This window comes from Nilaparvata lugens, chromosome 9 (genome assembly GCF_014356525.2).
Source record: "Nilaparvata lugens isolate BPH chromosome 9, ASM1435652v1, whole genome shotgun sequence".
NCBI classification, from domain to species: domain Eukaryota; kingdom Metazoa; phylum Arthropoda; class Insecta; order Hemiptera; family Delphacidae; genus Nilaparvata; species Nilaparvata lugens.
Window position 1 is genome coordinate 43,656,847 of NC_052512.1, and position 18,964 is coordinate 43,675,810.

Consider the following 18,964-nt stretch of genomic DNA (forward strand, 5'->3'; position numbering starts at 1 on the left):
GTTTCTCTATGATGATATTTAGATAATATGTTTTCGCCCCACTTGGATGTAATGAGCTGGTTTTCGTGCGTCATATGGAGGCCGAAAATGATTGTTTTCTGACCAGGCCGGTAAAAGTTTTACGGCCCTAGGGCTGTAAAATAACCTTGAAGTCAGCTGATTCTGATTTGATGTGAACGTGTTTACAAAATGGTTTATGAAACGGAATCCGTTTATGCTTCTAGAATTGAATAAAGTATTTTGCAATAAGATACAATCATTCTATTTGGATAAATGAAATAAGATATTATAAACTATTCAAATTCAATTTTCAGAGTATAATAGAATCTAACCTCAAACCTGCTTTTAATCGTACTGCGTTTAATCGTTTATCACGAAACCTGGTGGATAATTTTCGAACTACTTGGGCAATATCCATGGTGCTGAACGTTTTTACAAATAGTTTATGTAACGGAATCAGTTTATGCTTCTAGAATTGAATAAAGTATTCTGAACGGAATCAGTTTATGCTTCTAGAATTGAATAAAGTATTCTGCAAAATAATACTATCATTTTATTTGGATGAATGAAATACAGATAAGATATAAATATTATAAATTATTCAAATTCGATTTTCAGAGTAGGATAGAACTTCTAACCTAAACTTCCGAAGTCAATGACAACAAGCATTGTTGACGTTGACATTCAGATTGGCCAAATTTCAAGTGTGCTAAAACAGCTGATCAAAAAACTTTTCATTATTTGTGTTTATTATTCAAGAATCAAAACATTCATAATAATATCATCTTATTGTCATTTGGAAGAATAAAAAGTATAAACTCAACCTCTTACATAATTGAACATAATCTTTTAGGTTATTTATACAAATCAGAATAAAAAATAAAAATACTTGGACAATTTCCTGATATTCAGATTACCTCAGATTTGCTAGAGCTATGACCTTCCTGTTTTGCTTTCGGAAGTGCCTAATAAACAATTATTCTCATATTTATATTGTTTATTTTTCTGTTTGGTGAAAAATAACGTTCTCACCATGGGCAAAAATGTTTTTCCGGCTCTCAATCTTTTCTAGTCCTCGGCCTACGGCCTCGGACTTCAAAAACCGATTTCGAGCCGGAAAAGTCTCATTTTCGGCCCTAGGTGCGAAATATACTATTTCGCCCCACTTGGATGTAATGAGCTGGTTTTCGTGCGTCATATGGAGGCCGAAAGTGATTGTTCTCTGACCAGGCCGGTACAATTTTTACGGCCCTAGGGCTGTAAAATAACCTCGAAGTCAACTGATTCTGATTTGATGTGAACGTGTTTACAAGATAGTTTATGAAACGGAATCAGTTTATGCTTCTAGAATTGAATAAAGTATTCTGCAATAATATACTAACATTTTATTTGGATGAATGAAATACAGATAAGATATATATTATTAACTATTCAAATTCGATTTTCAGAGTAGGATAGAACTTCTAACCTAAACTTCCGAAGTCGACAACAAGCATTGTTGACGTTGACATTCAGATTGGCCAAATTTCAAGTGTGCTAAAACAGCTGATCAAAAATCTTTTCATTATTCGTGTTTACTATCCAATAATAATTAAAACATTTATAATAATATCATCTTATTGTCATTTAAAAGAATAAAAAAGTATAAACTCAACCTCTTACATAATTGAACATAATATTTTAGGTTATTCAGACAAATCAGAATAAAAAATAAAAATAATTTCCTGATATTCAGATTACCTCAGATTTGCTTGAGCTATGACCTTCCACTTTTGCTTTGGGAAGTGCTTAATAAACAATTATTCTCATATATATATATATATTATATATATATATATATATATATATTTATATATATATTGTTTATTTTTCTGTGTGGCGGAAAATAGCGTTCACACCACGGGCAAAAATGTTTTTCCAGCTCTCAATCTTTTCTAGTCCTCGGCCTACGGCCTTGGACTCGAAAACCGATTTCGAGCCGGAAAAGTCTCATTTTCGGCCCTAGGTGTGAAATATACTATTTTACCCAGGAACAATGCCGTAGAGTATTGGTAGGCAGTTGTAAACACTCTGTATAGGCCTACTAACCTAGGGCTAATTGCACTGATGACTGATTTCTTCTGAGTTTTTCTTCAGCATCTGTTCTACATGGTTAATTAAAGGTCTCTACTCGACCTGAGTCGCCTGAGTGTGAGTTGAGCCTTCATTTGAACTATAATGTGGTCATAATGGCAGTGAAGAAAGATGACAGAACAACGTTGCCGATCCTCTGTCTTGTCAATGCCTTCTATAGAAGGTAGCTGATACAGGTTTATTGATGTAATATTGACTGTTTATTCTCGTTTAAAATAATCAATTATATTTTATTACAATTATTGTAGTAATTTTTAAAGGTATTTGTTTGTATTTTTTAGGTATGCGAGAGTTCCAATCAACGTTTCTGAGCCTATTGTCCCGTTTCGAGAGACCATTGTGCCTCCACCAAAAGTAGATATGGTCAATGAAGCTATAAGTACAGATCACAACGTACTCATAAAAAAGGTATGTAACTAGTAGTTCTGTGAACAGTAGACCTCACGCAGTATTCTCATCCACAAGTACCTGATTGAAACTATAGTCCTTATGGAAATACAGCAATAGACTGGCTTCTCTACACATCTGTGTAATCACTTGTCAGCTGATTTATGATGAATAATTCTATAGTCTGATTTTTACTCTAATAGTGGCGTATGAAGGAGGCTCCTTTTTCCTTTTATATTATCCTTGAAATGCAAAATTCCCAAAAACCTTGTATATACGTCGACGCGCAATTAAAAGAGGAACATACCTGTCAAATTTCATGAAAATCTATTGCTGTAAATGCGCAACATTTAAACATTAAGAGAAAAGCCAAACCGTCGACTTGAATCTCAGACCTCACTTCGCTCGGTCAATAATGGCAGTGGAGAAAGATAGGAGAACAACGTTGCCGATTCTATGTCTTGTTAATGCCTTCTATAGACGGTAGCTGATGCAGGTTTATTGATGTAATATTAACTGTTCATCCTCGTTTAAAATAAACAGTTATATTTTACTAAGCACAAGGAATTATATTTTTCAGTAATTTCAAAATGAATTTTATTTACTGTTCATCATTAGTGTGTTGTTGGGAGTGTGAGAAGGGCACAGTATGAGAGACTACCAGCGTCACATAGCTTCACCAAAAACAACTACTAGGACTATCGGCTTCAGTTAACACTCACATTTGCAACATAGACACCCTATACACTGTCTATTATTAGTGTGTTGTTGGGAGTGTAAGAGTGTAAGAAGGGCACAGTATGAGAGACTACCAGCGTCACATAGCTTCACCAAAAACAACTACTAGGACTATCGGCTTCAGTTAACACTCACATTTGCAACATAACGGTCCTTTACCGTGGCATATATCTTCTTATGCTATTTTTTTCCCAATGGTTGCATGTAATAAAGCACTATCTATATAATAAGAGAGAGTAGGGTTGTGTTTGCTCGTGTGTTCGTTTGTTCGCATCAAAACATGTCAACTTGTGGATTGCATACCGGAAAAAGATCTCCAAATTTTGAACATAGATTCTAAAAATATCAATCTCGTGCACCTGGAAGCCCAAATTTCAATTTTCCTTCTAGATTTTTCAGAATTAATTTTCAAATTCATCTATGCTACCGTAGGCTACATGAAGTTCCATAGCCCAAAGTGTGTCTCTTTATGAGTATGTTATAAGACTAACATTTACGAACGTCTATGTAGCGCAGCGGTAAAACGCTTGCTTACGGATCGAGGGTTCTCGGTTCGAATCCCCGATGTTTCTCTTTTTTTTTTGTTATTAATTTTTTCCCTCGAAACGTATTATTATCAATTATTTTTTGAAGGAATTTGTTTCCATTACTATTGAACTTGGATTTTATCAAATAATTATTTTTAATGTAAAATTTTGCCACCAGTACAAATGAATTGGACATAGTCTTCATGCTGTAGGCCTATAATTGAATTTCATAAGAAACACATGAATAGATCACAATAAAATAAGTAATAATTTATATTCTTCAGTTATAATGTACTATCAGACACGAATTCCCAGTGAAACGAGTATTTTAGGTATTTTGTTTGGAATTGGGAAAACAAAAGGCTGCCTGATTCAAATTGAGGAGGATCCTAATCGAACTAAAATTTATTGATGTATTGGAAAAATCAATATGATTCTGTGAGGTTTCCAAGTATTATGTATTCTTCAGTTTTCTATACTATAATAAAGGAAAGAACTAGCTTATATACTTAAGGAATAGGGAATTATGTTTGACGCATCATCACGTCTGAAATATACTCAACTGATTAATTTGAAATTTTGCATATAGATTCTTCATTAACCGAGGATGTTTATAGGGCTATTTTCAAATTTCGATTTTTTATTACGTCAAGATTTCATTTTGCAGTTTTAAAATGGACCCTTGCGAAGCATGGGTTACCTACTAGTATGTAATAAATCTTCTTTGTCGAATGATAGACAAGGATAGAATCACCAATGTTGATCAAATACTGCCACTATATCAATTCAACCTGTTGATTGATTCAATTCAAATTGTTTTAATTTGTGTTAACAGAATGCCACAGATGAGGCACGTGGTACTCCTATATAGGATACAAAATTTGACAGTAGTTATGATGATACTGTATCATATTTGTGTTGATAGTGTATCACATTGTGTTGATACTGTATCATGTGTGGTAATACTGTGTCATATTGTGTTGATACTGTATCATTTATGGTGATATTCCATGGTAAAGGACTTTTATGTTGCAAATGTGAGTGTTAACTGAAGCCGATAGTCCTATCGTGATGTCCACGTTATAATGGCAGTGGAGAAGGATAGGAGAACAACGTTGCCGATCCTCTGTCTTGTCAATGCCTTCTATAGACGGTAGCTGATACAGGTTTATTGATGTAATATTAACTGTTCATTCTCGTTTAAAATAATCATATTATATTTTATTAAGCGAGAAATTATATTTTTCATAATAAAGATGAAATATTTTGTCAATTTAATATTAATTCTACATTGTTAAAAGACGATCTGGCAACAGAGCAAAGCGAGAAAGAGATAGCGCTATCTGCTTTGTGGAATGATAGACAAGGATAGCAACACCAATCTATATATATACCGAAATATAATATAAAAACGAAATGGCACTAACTGATTGACTGACTCACTCACTCGCAGAACTAAAAATCTACTGGACCAAAAACGTTCAAATTTGGTAGGTATGTTCAGTTGGCCCTTTAGAGGCGCACTAAGAACGGATTTGGAGAAATTTCCAAAAATACGCCCAAAATCTGCGTTTTTCCAGCATTTTTTAGCGTTCTCTTAGCTTTATCGGGAACAAATGAACAGAAAATGTTCAAATTTAGTACAGAAGCTCAGCCTGTAATAATGTTGTGTTAGAAAGAATTTGAAATAACGCCAAAGATACTCAAAATTAGCGTTTTTTTGCGTTTTCCCAGTTCTTTCATCAAGTAATAGACAGAAAATGTTCGAAATTTTGCTTGTATTAAGCAAGAAATTATATTTTCCAATAATTTCTTAATGAATTATCATAATCAAGATGGAATATTTTGTTAATTAATTATTAATTCTACACTGTTAAAAGACGATCCAGCAACAGAGAAAAGCGAGACAGAGATAGCGCTATTCGCTCTGTTGAATGATAGACAAGGATAGCAATACCATTGCTGATCAAACACTGCCATTATAACGTGGTCCTTACTATAGTCTCTCATGCTGTGCCGTTCTGTAGTATTTCAATATAGAATCTTCAATCTATAATTAATATTAATAAATAATTTAATTTGTGTTAACAGGATACAGCTGAAGAAACTAGTGGTGCGTCTACATCGGATTCAAAATCCACTGATGGAGTTTGGATTACACTTAGCACACCTAATCGGCAGTCTAGAGTGCGCATGCGTGCCATGCCACTGCCTGAGGCGGTCACAAGGCTGTTAGATCACTATAGTGAACTTTTGAAGACTATGCACCAATCCATGAAGGGTGCTGGATGCGAGCGTAACGGTCAGTGTATCGATATTTTCGATATTTTATCGATCTTTTTGATGTTTTATCGATATTCCTCATATATCAATATTTCTCATATATCGATATTTTTTATAAATCGATAATATCGTTATTTTTAATAAATCGATATTTCTGTTGTTATATCGATATTTTTCAATCGATATTTATGCTATTTCGATATTTCTAGTTGGCCGAGCGAAGTGAGGTCTAAGATTCAAGTCGACGGTTTTGCATTTCTCTTTATGTTTATATACGTTTATATTTATGTTCCGCATTTACAGCGAAAGATTTTCATGAAATTTGACAGGTATGTTCCTTTTTCAATTTCGTGTCGACGTATACATACGGTTTTTTTGAAATTTTTCATTTTAAGGATAATACAAAAGGAAAAGGAGTCTCCTTTGAACGCCAATATTACCATAAAAATCAGACTCTAGAATTATTCATCATAAATCAGCTGTCTAGTGGACTATAATCATAGCCACCTCTAATACAAGGCCCCGGCCTACGATATTGCAACGTCGCAGTGTAGGACTAGAATGCAATGCATGATTGGTGAAAAAGATTTTTAAAAATATCAGCTGATCTTTTTAGCCAATCATGTTTTAGATTCTAGGCCTACACTGCGACGTTGCAATATCGTAGGCCGGGGCCTTGTATTAGAGGTGGCTATGCTATAATACTACCCGTTCAAAAACATCGAACATCTTGAAAATGTATCTTTCCATTAACGTTAGTAGACAGTTGACTATAATACTACCCGTTCAAAAACATCGAACATGTTGAAAATGTATCTTTCCATTAACGTTAGTAGACAGTTGACTATAATATTACCCATTCAAAAACATCGAACATCTTGAAAATGTATCTTTCCATTAACGTTAGTAGACAGTTGACTATAATACTACCCGTTCAAAAACATCGAACATCTTGAAAATGTATCTTTCCATTAACGTTAGTAGACAGTTGACTATAATATTACCCGTTCAAAAACATCGAACATCTTGAAAATGTATCTTTCCATTAACGTTAGTAGACAGTTGACTATAATACTACCCGTTCAAAAACATCGAACATCTTGAAAATGTATCTTTCCATTAACGTTAGTAGACAGTTGACTATAATATTACCCGTTCAAAAACATCGAACATCTTGAAAATGTATCTTTCCATTAACGTTAGTAGACAGTTGACTATAATACTACCCGTTCAAAAACATCGAACATCTTGAAAATGTATCTTTCCATTAACATTAGTAGACAGTTGACTATAATACTACCCGTTCAAAAACATCGAACATGTTGAAAATGTATCTTTCCATCAACGTTGTAGACAGTTGCAGCCAGACCTGATAACAGCGCTCACACTCACATTCCGGGACGACACGTCACGGTACGATATAGGACAGAAAGCTCTATGTTTATTTAGGATTTTTCTAGACATTTTAAATTGATAAATTTTTTATTAATTTTTGAGAAAACATAACAACAGGTCAATGTAACTTACTGAGCGCAAGGTCTACTGTTTACAGAACTACTAGTATCGATATTTTTCATATATGATGTTATTATTTTCATTTATGATGTTATATCAATATTTCTCATATATGGATATTTCTGATGTTTTATCAATATTTCTCTTATTTACTAGTAGTTCTGTGAACAGTAGACCTCACGCAGTTCTCCCATCCACAAGTATGTGGTATGACCTGTTCACCGGCTTCTCCAGACATCTGTGTAATGCATGCAATGAATAATCCACTTGTCAGCTGATTCATTATGAATAATTCTATAGTCTGATTGAGCCCATCTTATATATTATATAGTGATATCAGAGTATGGAGGAATTCCTTTTCTTTTCATATTATCCTTAAAATGCAAAATTTCAAAAAAAGTGCATGCATAGACGCGCAGTTGAAAAATGAATATTCCTGCCAAATCTCATCGAATTCTATCAACGCGTTTGGCTGTAAATGCGTTACATACATACAGACAGATAGACAAAAGTAAATCAGATTTGAAATATAGACTTTTTGTGTAGTTGAGAAGTTGATATTGTGGTAATTGACCGAGCGAAGTGAGGTCTAAGATTCAAGTCGACGGATTGGCAGTTCTCTTAATGTTCAAATGTCTATATGTTGCGCATTTACGGCGAAACGCGATAATAGATTTTCATGCAATTGGACAAGTGTGTTCCTTTTTTAATTGCGCGTCGACGTATATACAAGGTTTTTTTTGGAAATTTTGCATTTCAAGGATAATATAAAAGGAAAAAGGAGCCTCCTTCATACGCCAATATTAGAGTAAAAATCAGACTATAGAATTATCTTCCCAGCCCGGGCAAGATATTTTTCTCGGGCCACTCCCGTGTTTCGGATGGACACGTTAAGCCGTCGGTCCCGGCTGCCTAAAAAGCAGTCGTTAGGCCATGTCAGAGGCCCCTGAAATTGATCAGTTGCGACCTGAAAACTCTGACAACAGACCTGAGCCAGCCAGGTCACTCGATATTATTATTATTATCATAGAATTATTCATCATAAATCAGCTGACAAGTGATTACACAGATGTGTGGAGAAGCCAGTCTATTGCTGTATTTCCATAAGGTCTATAGTTTCAATCAGGTACTTGTGGATGAGAATACTGCGGGAGGTCTACTGTTCACAGAACTACTAGTTATTCATATTGAATGAAAAAGACTAAGAAATTGTCAAAAAACCACAGATTTATTGATACTTAGAAAGACCGGTTTCGGTTATTACACCATTGTCAATCTATGATAAACAGATTATCAGAGATTGACAATGGTGTAATAACCGAAACCGGTCTTTTTCTAAGTATCAATAAATCTGTGGTTTTTGACAATTTCTTAGTATTTTTTCATTCAATTAAAACGTAGACCTCACTACGTTCGGTCAATTACTTCGATATTTTTAATTCGATATTCCTTATCCTTGTTCAGATATTAACAGTTTGGGATTGATTGATTGATTGATTGATTGATTGAGTACTTTATTTATGTAGACCACAATATATACTGTCTTATACACTTATATACAATAGCTTACAATACAGCAAAGTTATAGATGAATTTACATAATATAGACTAAGAAAATAACTATTGAACTGTATATGATATGAAAAAGCAATTTGTAATATAATAACTATAGATAATAATTATATTGTTATGCATCTACATAAATTGGCGGAGGTTTGGACATATCAATGTCCATTCTTTGGAAAGAATATTAAAAATATCCTCCCCACTAACTCTCTACCAAAATTAGTTTTAGGGATTAGACATCTGAAGCTGAGCTTTCGTTTGTGCCTAAATGCCGTCGTCGACCACGACAGGGTGAGCATCTCACATTGGGTAGATTTCAATTTGTCTAAATAACCTAAAAGATTATTTTCAATTACGTTTTAATGGGGGAGGTTGAGTTTATACTTTTAAATAGCAATGTGTTGATATTATTAGAAATGTTTGATTCTTGAATAATACACACAAATTCGTCGACTGCGGAAATTTACGCACAAACGAAAATGCACCTTAAGGCAAGTCAGGTGGAGAAGAGACTAGACTCTAGTGGAGAGCATGTGTTTCCAAATGGTGACACTCAGACCAGTCGATTCTAGTCTCCGCGACGTCACCATTTGGAAACACATGCTCTCCACTAGAGTCGAGTCTCTTCTCCACCTGAGTCACATAAATCAGAGTTGAGCCTGACACTATTTCCTCTTTATTTTATGTTGTGTTAAATTTTCTAGTTTTTCGAAATTTAGGCCGAACTCACATTTACGTCACTCAGGTGGAGAAGAGACTGGACTCTAGTGGAGAGCATGTGTTTCCAAATGGTGACGTCGCGGAGACTAGAATCGACTGGTCTGAGTGTCACCATTTGGAAACGCATGCTCTCCACTAGAGACAAGTCTCTTCTCGACTTGAGTCGCGTAAGTGTGAGTTGAGGCTTACGAGCTCTAGACTTTGGACTTTGAACAGCTGGAGTCAGAGAATTGGCTTTCCGAAACGGGGCGCAGTCGCAGTCCACGTTTGAATTAAATTTCGAAAAAAAACTAGAAAATTGAACACAAAATAAAGTAAAGAAAAAATAGTGTAAAGTTTCAGCTATTTTGGAATGTTTCATTTCGTCAAGGAAAAACGTTTCCAATTATAGAAATGAGAAAATAAAGATTATCATAAAAACTGCGACTACGCCCCTATTTTGGAAAGCCAATTTTCTGACTCCGGCTGTTTAAAGTCTAGAACTTGGCTGAATCCCGAGCTCGGAAACCGGCCCTAAATTTAAAATTCTACTTTGTGAAAATAATTAAGGACTGAAAATTTTGTGAAGTGAACAACTACAAGACAACCTATTTGGGACTATGTGTAACCTCATCTAAATTTTGATTGATTGATTGAGTACTTTTATTTATGTAGATTACAATATATACTGGCTTATACACTTATATACAATAGCTTACAATACAGCAAAGTTATAGATGAATTTACATAATATAGACTAAGAAAATAACTATTGAACTGTATATTATATGAAAAAGCAATTTGTAATATAATAACTATAGATAATAATCATATTGTTATGCATCTACATAAATTGGCGGAGCTTTGGACATATCAATGTCCATTCTTTGGGAAGAATATTAAAAATATCCTCCCCACTAACTCTCTACCAAATTTAGGAGAGGAATAGCACAAGGTTACCTTATTTTTTATCTCCCTTCCATTTTGATGATAAACTTATTGTATGAATAAATAGAGAATAAATAGACCAATCGAGCAAATAATGCTTGTTCAAAATAAAAATCTGGATAAAGATAACATTCAGTGGATTCATACACTTTTGGAGACATAATTTATCATGCTTCTCATAAATTTCTGGTTGTTTCTATGTGTTTTATGCTCCAAAATTCGCGTTCTATAGTGAGGTCCACGTTATAATGGCAGTGTTTGATTAGCAATGGTATTGCTATCCTTGTCTATCATTCAACAAAGCAGATAGCCCTATCCTTTCACCTACCTCAGTTCTGTTGCCAAAGTTTGAAAATTTTGTATGGAATTATTGTGTCACGTGTCAAGCTCAGATGATACTGTATCATTTTGTGGTGATCTTTGTATCATCTTCCGATAGTGATGTGCTTATTAAGGTTCTTATTGTGCTATCTCTTTCTTGCTTTGCTCTGTTTCCAGATCATTTTTTAACAATGTAGAATTAACAATTAACCAACAAAATATCCCATATTAATTATGATAATTCATTAGGAAATTATAATTTCTTGCTTTATGAAATATAATTGATTATTTTAAACGAGAATGAACAGTTAATATTACATCAATAAACCTGTATCTGCTACCGTCTATAGAAGGCATTGACAAGACAGAGAGGATCGGCAACGTTGCTCTGCTATCTTTCTCCATTGCCATTATAACGTGGACCTCACTAAAGAACATATACCTGACTGCCATTCTATCACATAGCTTCACCAAAAACAACTACTAGGACTATCGGCTTCAGTTAACACTCACATTTGCAACATAGACACCCTATACACTGTCTATTATTAGTGTGTTGTTGGGAGTGTAAGAGTGTAAGAAGGGCACAGTATGAGAGACTACCAGCGTCACATAGCTTCACCAAAAACAACTACTAGGACTATCGGCTTCAGTTAACACTCACATTTGCAACATAGACACCCTATACACTGTCTATTATTAGTGTGTTGTTGGGAGTGTAAGAGTGTAAGAAGGGCACAGTATGAGAGACTACCAGCGTCACATAGCTTCACCAAAAACAACTACTAGGACTATCGGCTTCAGTTAACACTCACATTTGCAACATAACGGTCCAACACCATGGCATATCACCATAAATGATACAGTATCAACACAATAAGATACAGTATCACCACAATATGATACAGTATCATCTCAACTTGATCATTGACCGAGCGAAGTGAGGTCTAAGATTCAAGTCGACGGTTTGGCATTTCTCTTAATGTTTAAACGTTTGAATGTTTAAATGTTCAAATGTTTATATGTTGCGCATTTACGGCGAAACGCGGTAATAGATTTTTATTAAATTTGACAGGTATATTCCTTTTTTAATTGCGCGTCGACGTATATACAAGGTTTTTGTAAATTTTTCATTTCAAGGATAATATAAAAGGAAAAAGGAGCCTCCTTCATACCCCAATATTAGAGTAAAAATCAGACTATAGAATTATTCATCATAAATCAGCTGACACATATGATGTGTGGAGAAGCCAGTCTATTGCTGTATTTCCATAAGGTCTTTAGTTTCAATCAGGTACTTGTGGATGAGAATTCTGAGTGAGGTCTACTGTTCACAGAACTACTAGTACCCTTACAAAGAATGGTTGATTAATGAAATATTCTCGATTTTGATTTCTTACAGCTACAACCGATCAGCTGATGTCGGACTTACGGTTGAACGAGGAGGAAGATGAAGAAGGAGGAGGAGAAGCAGTTGAGGAGGATGAAGGTGCTACCAATGTACTGACTGAACGAACAAGACGTGCTATTGAAGTAATGAGACAAAAACTAAGGACTTCTTTTGAGAAAGAAGGAGAAGGAGAATGGAGTAGAGAGTCAGTCGATCAAATTTGGAGTTTTGGGCCGAGACAGTGTGGTCCTAATCTGCTCATTAATTGTATAGAAGGTAAGTATATCACTTGGAATAGTTATTTGTGCAACTACTGCGCAAAGTGACAGTTTGCTGCACCGAAAGAAACGTTTACGCCCGAGCCGTAGGCGAGGGCGGAATGGTTTGTTGAGTGCAGCAGAGGAACTTTGCGCACGTATTTCACATTAAGTTTTTCCTACCATTACCATTGAATATGAAAAGTGGGTAATTATGGGTAAAATTGCCTGAAATCCATCAAATGTTTTTCTGTGTAATTTTATTATTGATAAAAACCTTAATCCTAAAATCCTAAAGTCCTCGTTGTCGTTGGTTATAATATATAATGAATAATAATTAGCGCGTTGTGCTTGGTTGCACCTCTGCTCACTATAGCAGCCACAGCAGTCACTGTTACCAACTTCATTTTGATTTTGCTGCACTGTTGCTCCATATAACCTACTAAGTATTTTGCGTTGCCATGTTGCAAATCTGGAGTGCAGAAAAATTTTTCCCGCACTAGAGCGGAAAAGTGATTCTTTGCGTTCTGTAATCAGTGCAGCAATGGCCACTTTTCAATGTAACTGTAGGAAATAGTTATTTGTGCAACTAATGTGCGAAGTGTCAGTTTGCTGCACCAAAAGAAATGTTTACTTCTTGATATCTTTTTCTAACTCCAGTCATCGTTTTTTGGAAATGTAGAAATTTAATTAATCAACAAAATATTTATTCATTCTTATGGCTTTTATCGGCAAAGAGATCCTTTTGGATATTCTGCCTTGCCGTATTACCTGATGTCATTTCCTATCAACACACAAGTTTAATTTTAATAAATTAATAGTTATTTGTTATTAATAGTTATTGTTAAGAATACTCGAGAGATAAGAAAGACAGAATTGTTCATGCAGTTCCCCTTTCCCCGCTTCACCCTCATTGCTGTTGGAGAAGAAGGCTTCTCCCTCCACAACCTCAGTCTTCAGCACTCGGCTGTCCCATAAACATCTCTTGTAAGTAAAACTGAAAAGCTCTCTTTTTTGTTATTTCACACAGCTCACAATTATATCATGTTAACCAGTTCTTAATTTCGCGGTCCTCCTAGCTCTCATAGAATTACCAGTTATTATTGTAATAATCCAATTGAAGTTGAAAATTCTCATTTTTATTCATTCAAGAATCAGAAAAAATAGAGATAGTACAAAAAAATTGCATTCAAAATACACGCCAACAGCTGATTGGGATGGCTGCAAGATGGCTGAAACGACAAGCGCGCGACCTAGCGGGAAGAATCGTACCTAAGTTTGTTTCATCCAGCTAAAAAGTACTGAAACAGGATTCAGAAATTTAGACTTTTGCTCAAACTACCGAGAAAAATGCTCAAAGTAAACTGAAAAATATTTATAAAAATAACATAGCCGACAGAGAATATTTATTGTAGTATTCTCATGTTTTTTATTATTCTTATTTATATGGATATTGAACGGTAATCATTTAACCTCAAAATTCGAATTTTATAATGTATATTTTCTACTTTTCTCATTGCTTGCAGTTGAAATGATAATTATCAATAGAAAAGAACTATTTTTTATTATTAAATGATGAGAATTTGTAAATGATGATTATTTAATTATGATTTAGATGAACATTATTCTTGTTTTGGATTTCTAGATTGGGATTTTATCATAAATGTAGGGTAGCCATTGAAATGATTCTTATCTAAATCTAACCACAGTCATTGTTACCAACTTAATTTTTGTTTTCGTGCACTAATCCTCCATATAACCCACCAACTATTTTGTGTTGCCATGTTGCAAATCTGGAGTGCAGAAAAAAGTTTTTCCTACAGTTACGTTGAAAAGTGGCCATTGCTGCACTGATTACAGAACGCAAAGAATCACTTTTCCGCTCTAGTGCGGGAAAAATTTTTCCTGCACTCCAGATTTGCAACATGGCAACGCAAAATAGTTAGTAGGTTATATGGAGCACCAGTGCAGCAAAATCAAAATCAAGTTGTTAACAGTGACTGTGGTGCACGTTATAAGAATCTCGAGGTGGTGGACAACAGTGGATGAGAGCAGTTGACAGCACACAGCCGCCCCCCCCCTCCACCCACCATTCAAACACACATACTACATTCTATTTTATTTATTAATAATAAAATTACACAGATATACATTTGATGCATTTCAGGGAATTTTACCCATAATTACCCACTTTTCATATTCAATGGTAACTGTAGGAAAAACTTAATGTGAAATACGTGCGCAAAGTTCCTCTGCTGCACTCAAGAAACCATTCCGCCCGAGCGTAAATGTTTCTTTCGGTGCAGCAAACTGTCACTTTGCGCACTAGTTGCACAAATAACTATTCCCGCACTAGAACGGAAAAGTGAACCTTTGCGTTCTGTAATCAGTGCAGGAATCGCCACTTTTCAAGGTAACTGTAGGAAAATATATTTTCTTTACAAATAGAATAGAATCTGGTGTGGCGCACTCACACAACTTCCCTTGCCGTTATGAAAATTGATCACCTGACGCTAGTGTACACGCGCATCTCAAGTCTACTATTCAAAGATCTGAGCCAGCTGGTGACAGGACAATAACGCTGGAGACACACGAGGTCTGCTATCTCTTCATAGTGAATGATTCAATAGAACCAACAGTTGCCAACTGAATAATCACATTTTCTCTAATTTCGAGCTTATTTTCAATTTTAGGTGAAAATGTTACTGAACATTCATTCTAGAGGTTTTCATGCTCAATCTTTTCCACTTAATTATGTTTTTTATACATTGTATCTGAAGCCTGATAATTGGGAATCTAAAATCAAACTTTGCATAGATGGGTCGGAGCTCCTGAAATTTTTACAGATATGGGACTTGTGGCACTTGATAGAGCTTACCTATTTTAGGTAAATTTGATCAAAATCGTTGGAGCCGTTTTCGAGAAAATCGCGAAAAACCCTGTTTTTGACACCATTTTCGCCATTTTAGCCGCCATCTTTAATTGCATTTGATCGAAATTGTTCGTGTCGGATCCTTATAGTGTAAGGACCTCAAGTTCCAAATTTCAAGTCATTCCGTTAATATTGGGAGATGAATTATCGTGTACACATACTCACATACACTCATACACACACACATACAGACCAAAAACTATTTTTGGACTCAGGGGACCTTGAAACGTATAGAAATTTAGAAATTGGGGTACCTCAATTTTTTTCGAAAAGCAATACTTCCCTTACCAACCTATGGTAATAGGGCAAGGAAAGTAATAAATTATTATTATAAACAAGAATGAACAGTTGGGGCCGGTTTCCGAGCTCAGGATTTAGCTAAGTTCTAGACTTTAAACAGCTGAAGTCAAAAAAATGGCTTTCCAAAATCTAGTCGTATTTTTTATGATAATCTCTTCATTTCTATGATTGGAAACGTTTTTCCTTGACGAAATTAAACATTCCTAAATAATTCAAAATAGCTGAAACTTTACACTATTTTCTCTCTATTTTAAACTTGAATTTCAAAAAACACTTTTGAAGTGAAGCTATTTATTTTATTTTGTGTTCAATTTTCAAGTTTTTCAAAATTTAAATTAAAAGTGACCTCGACTATGATTGTGACTACGCCCCGTTTCTGAAAGTCAATTTTCTGACTCCAGCTGTTTAAAGTCTAGAAAATTAATCTCAGAAACTGGCTCTAAATCTTTTGTTGATTTGAAATTATCTTAGTCTTAGACCAGTTATAAAATAGACATGGCCCATTGTATATTCATACTGAAAGTCGATGAAGCCAACATCTACTGCCATATCGCCCCCATCGTGACGTCAGCATCGGATAGAAAACTTTTCTTTAGAGTTTGTTTTCTATTTCTATTTCAGCGGGAGTTCACCATTTTCATAAATAATAATTCACTTCCATCTGAAATAGACACAATCATAGAGAAACAATAGCGTAAGTAGATATCTCATGGTATAGGGCGTTTATGTCGCAACTTTTACTGTTATCTCAAGCCGATAGTCCACGTAGTTCTTTCCCGTGAAGCTTTATGACGCTGGTAGTCTCTCATATTATGCCGTTCATACACTCTTACCAGATCAAAACAGGAAAAATCGACAGTAATCGGCTTGAGATAACAGTAAAAGTTGCGACATAAACACCCTATACCATGGGATATCTACTTACCCTATTGTATCTCTATAACAGAATCTGCTATGGAAAACAATGTAAACAAACTCTACAGAAAAGTTTTCTATCTGATGCTGACGTCAGGATGGGGCGATATGGCAGTAGATGTTGGCTTCAGAGGCTAGACTTTCCAGCGTGTCTATTCTATAACTGGTCTAAGATTCTAGTATAGTTGTATCACACTTTATAATTTGCATTCATTGTTGATGACTCAATTAGCTGGATAGAAATTGATTAGGCCTATTATCCAATCCAACTATAATCTGAAACAATTAATTTGAAACCTTTCAGATAAAAAATATTATGATAAACCTTTATAAAAATATATAAAAAACGTTTCAACCTGTATATAAAAAGCTTTCTTGGATAAAAAAATGATTATGAACCAATCAAACTATTATTTGAAACAATTAATTTGAAACGTTTCAGGACACACAGCGCGCAACGCGTGGACATCTACATCGAATAGTGGCACAGTTGGCAGCCTGCTAGACTATGACAGCAGTTTTGTGAATGGATTTCAGTTGGCAACACTGGCGGGGCCTCTGTGTGATGAACCCATGATGGGGGTTGCCTTCGTGGTAGACCAGTGGACTGTTGAGAACACCAGTGAGGATCAAGGTGCTAGGTGAGACTACCAAATTTCATGAAATTCATGAATGCACAAAGTCATGCGTTTTACAGAGAATGAGTCACATACATACACAGACAATAGTTATTTGTGCAACTAGTGCGCAAAGTGTCAGTTTGCTGCACCGAAAGAAACGTTTACGCCCGAGCCGTAGGCGAGGTAAAAATGCCTGAAATCCATCAAATGTTTTTCTGTGTAATTTTATTATTGATAAAAACCTTAATCCTAAAATCCTAAAGTCCTCGTTGTCGTTGGTTATAATATATAATGAATAATAATTAGCGCGTTGTGCTTGGTTGCACCTCTGCTCACTATAGCAGCCACAGCAGTCACTGTTACCAACTTCATTTTGATTTTGCTGCACTGTTGCTCCATATAACCTACTAAGTATTTTGCGTTGCCATGTTGCAAATCTGGAGTGCAGAAAAAATTTTCCCGCACTAGAGCGGAAAAGTGATTCTTTGCGTTCTGTAATCAGTGCAGCAATGGCCACTTTTCAACGTAACTGTAGGAAAAAACAAATCCGGTAAAGTTAGAACATAGAACCTACTATACTCCATCAATATTATTTCATGAATTTTTCCAAAGATCAGTGGTATAATAATTTGAAAAGTCAGCTGTCTCAATTAGAAATAGTTTTCCTACAGATACCTTGAAAAGTGACCATTTGTGCACTGATTGCAGGCCGCAAAGAATCACTTTTCCGCACTAGTGCGCAAAGTGAGTACTTTGCGTACTCCAGATTTGCAGCATGACAACGCAAAATAGTTGGTAGGTTATATAGAGCACCAGTGCAGCAAAATCAAAATTAAGTTGGTAACTGCACTGACTCATAGTGAGGTTTACGTTATAATGGCAGTGGAGAACAGTGTTGCCTTGCCATTATGTGCCGCCTTCATTTTAGTCATTTCAATGCTTACATAACATAAACCCCCTTCAAGCAGTCACATAAATTTTCAATTGAATTACTAATCATTATAATTCAATTTTAAATAAATTAAGGTTTTTATTAAAAATAAAATTACACAGAAAAACATTTGATGGATTTGAGGAAATTTTACCCATTATTACCCACTTTTCATATTTAATAGTAACTGTAGGAGAAATTTAATGTGAAATACGTGCGCAAAATTCCTCTGCTGCTGTAAACGTTTCTTTCGGTGCAGCAAACTGTCACTTTGCGCACTAGTTGCACAAATAACTATTTCCCACAGTTACCTTGAAAAGTGACCATTCCTGCACTGATTACAGAACGCAAAGAATCACTTTTCCGCTCTAGTGCTCAAAGTATTACTTTGCCTACTCCAGATTTGCAAGATGGCAACACAAAATAGTTGGTAGGTTATATGGAGGATTAGTGCACGAAAACAAAAATTAAGTTGGTAACAATGACTGTGGTTAGATTTAGA

At 35.1% G+C, this 18,964-nt stretch overlaps 1 protein-coding gene across 2 annotated transcripts in view; it reads left to right on the plus strand.

Annotated features, from left to right (window-relative positions):
* The window catches only part of LOC111057319 (elongation factor-like GTPase 1), a 286,987-nt gene that overhangs the window by 55,953 nt on the left and 212,070 nt on the right, over positions 1–18,964 (plus strand). For both annotated transcript variants that reach the window (XM_039435938.1, XM_039435937.1), the window contains exons 14-17: positions 2,415–2,541; positions 5,877–6,087; positions 12,520–12,783; positions 17,354–17,552. In XM_039435938.1, coding sequence (XP_039291872.1) covers positions 2,415–2,541; positions 5,877–6,087; positions 12,520–12,783; positions 17,354–17,552 — 801 coding nt within the window. The remainder of the gene's footprint in view (positions 1–2,414; positions 2,542–5,876; positions 6,088–12,519; positions 12,784–17,353; positions 17,553–18,964) is intronic.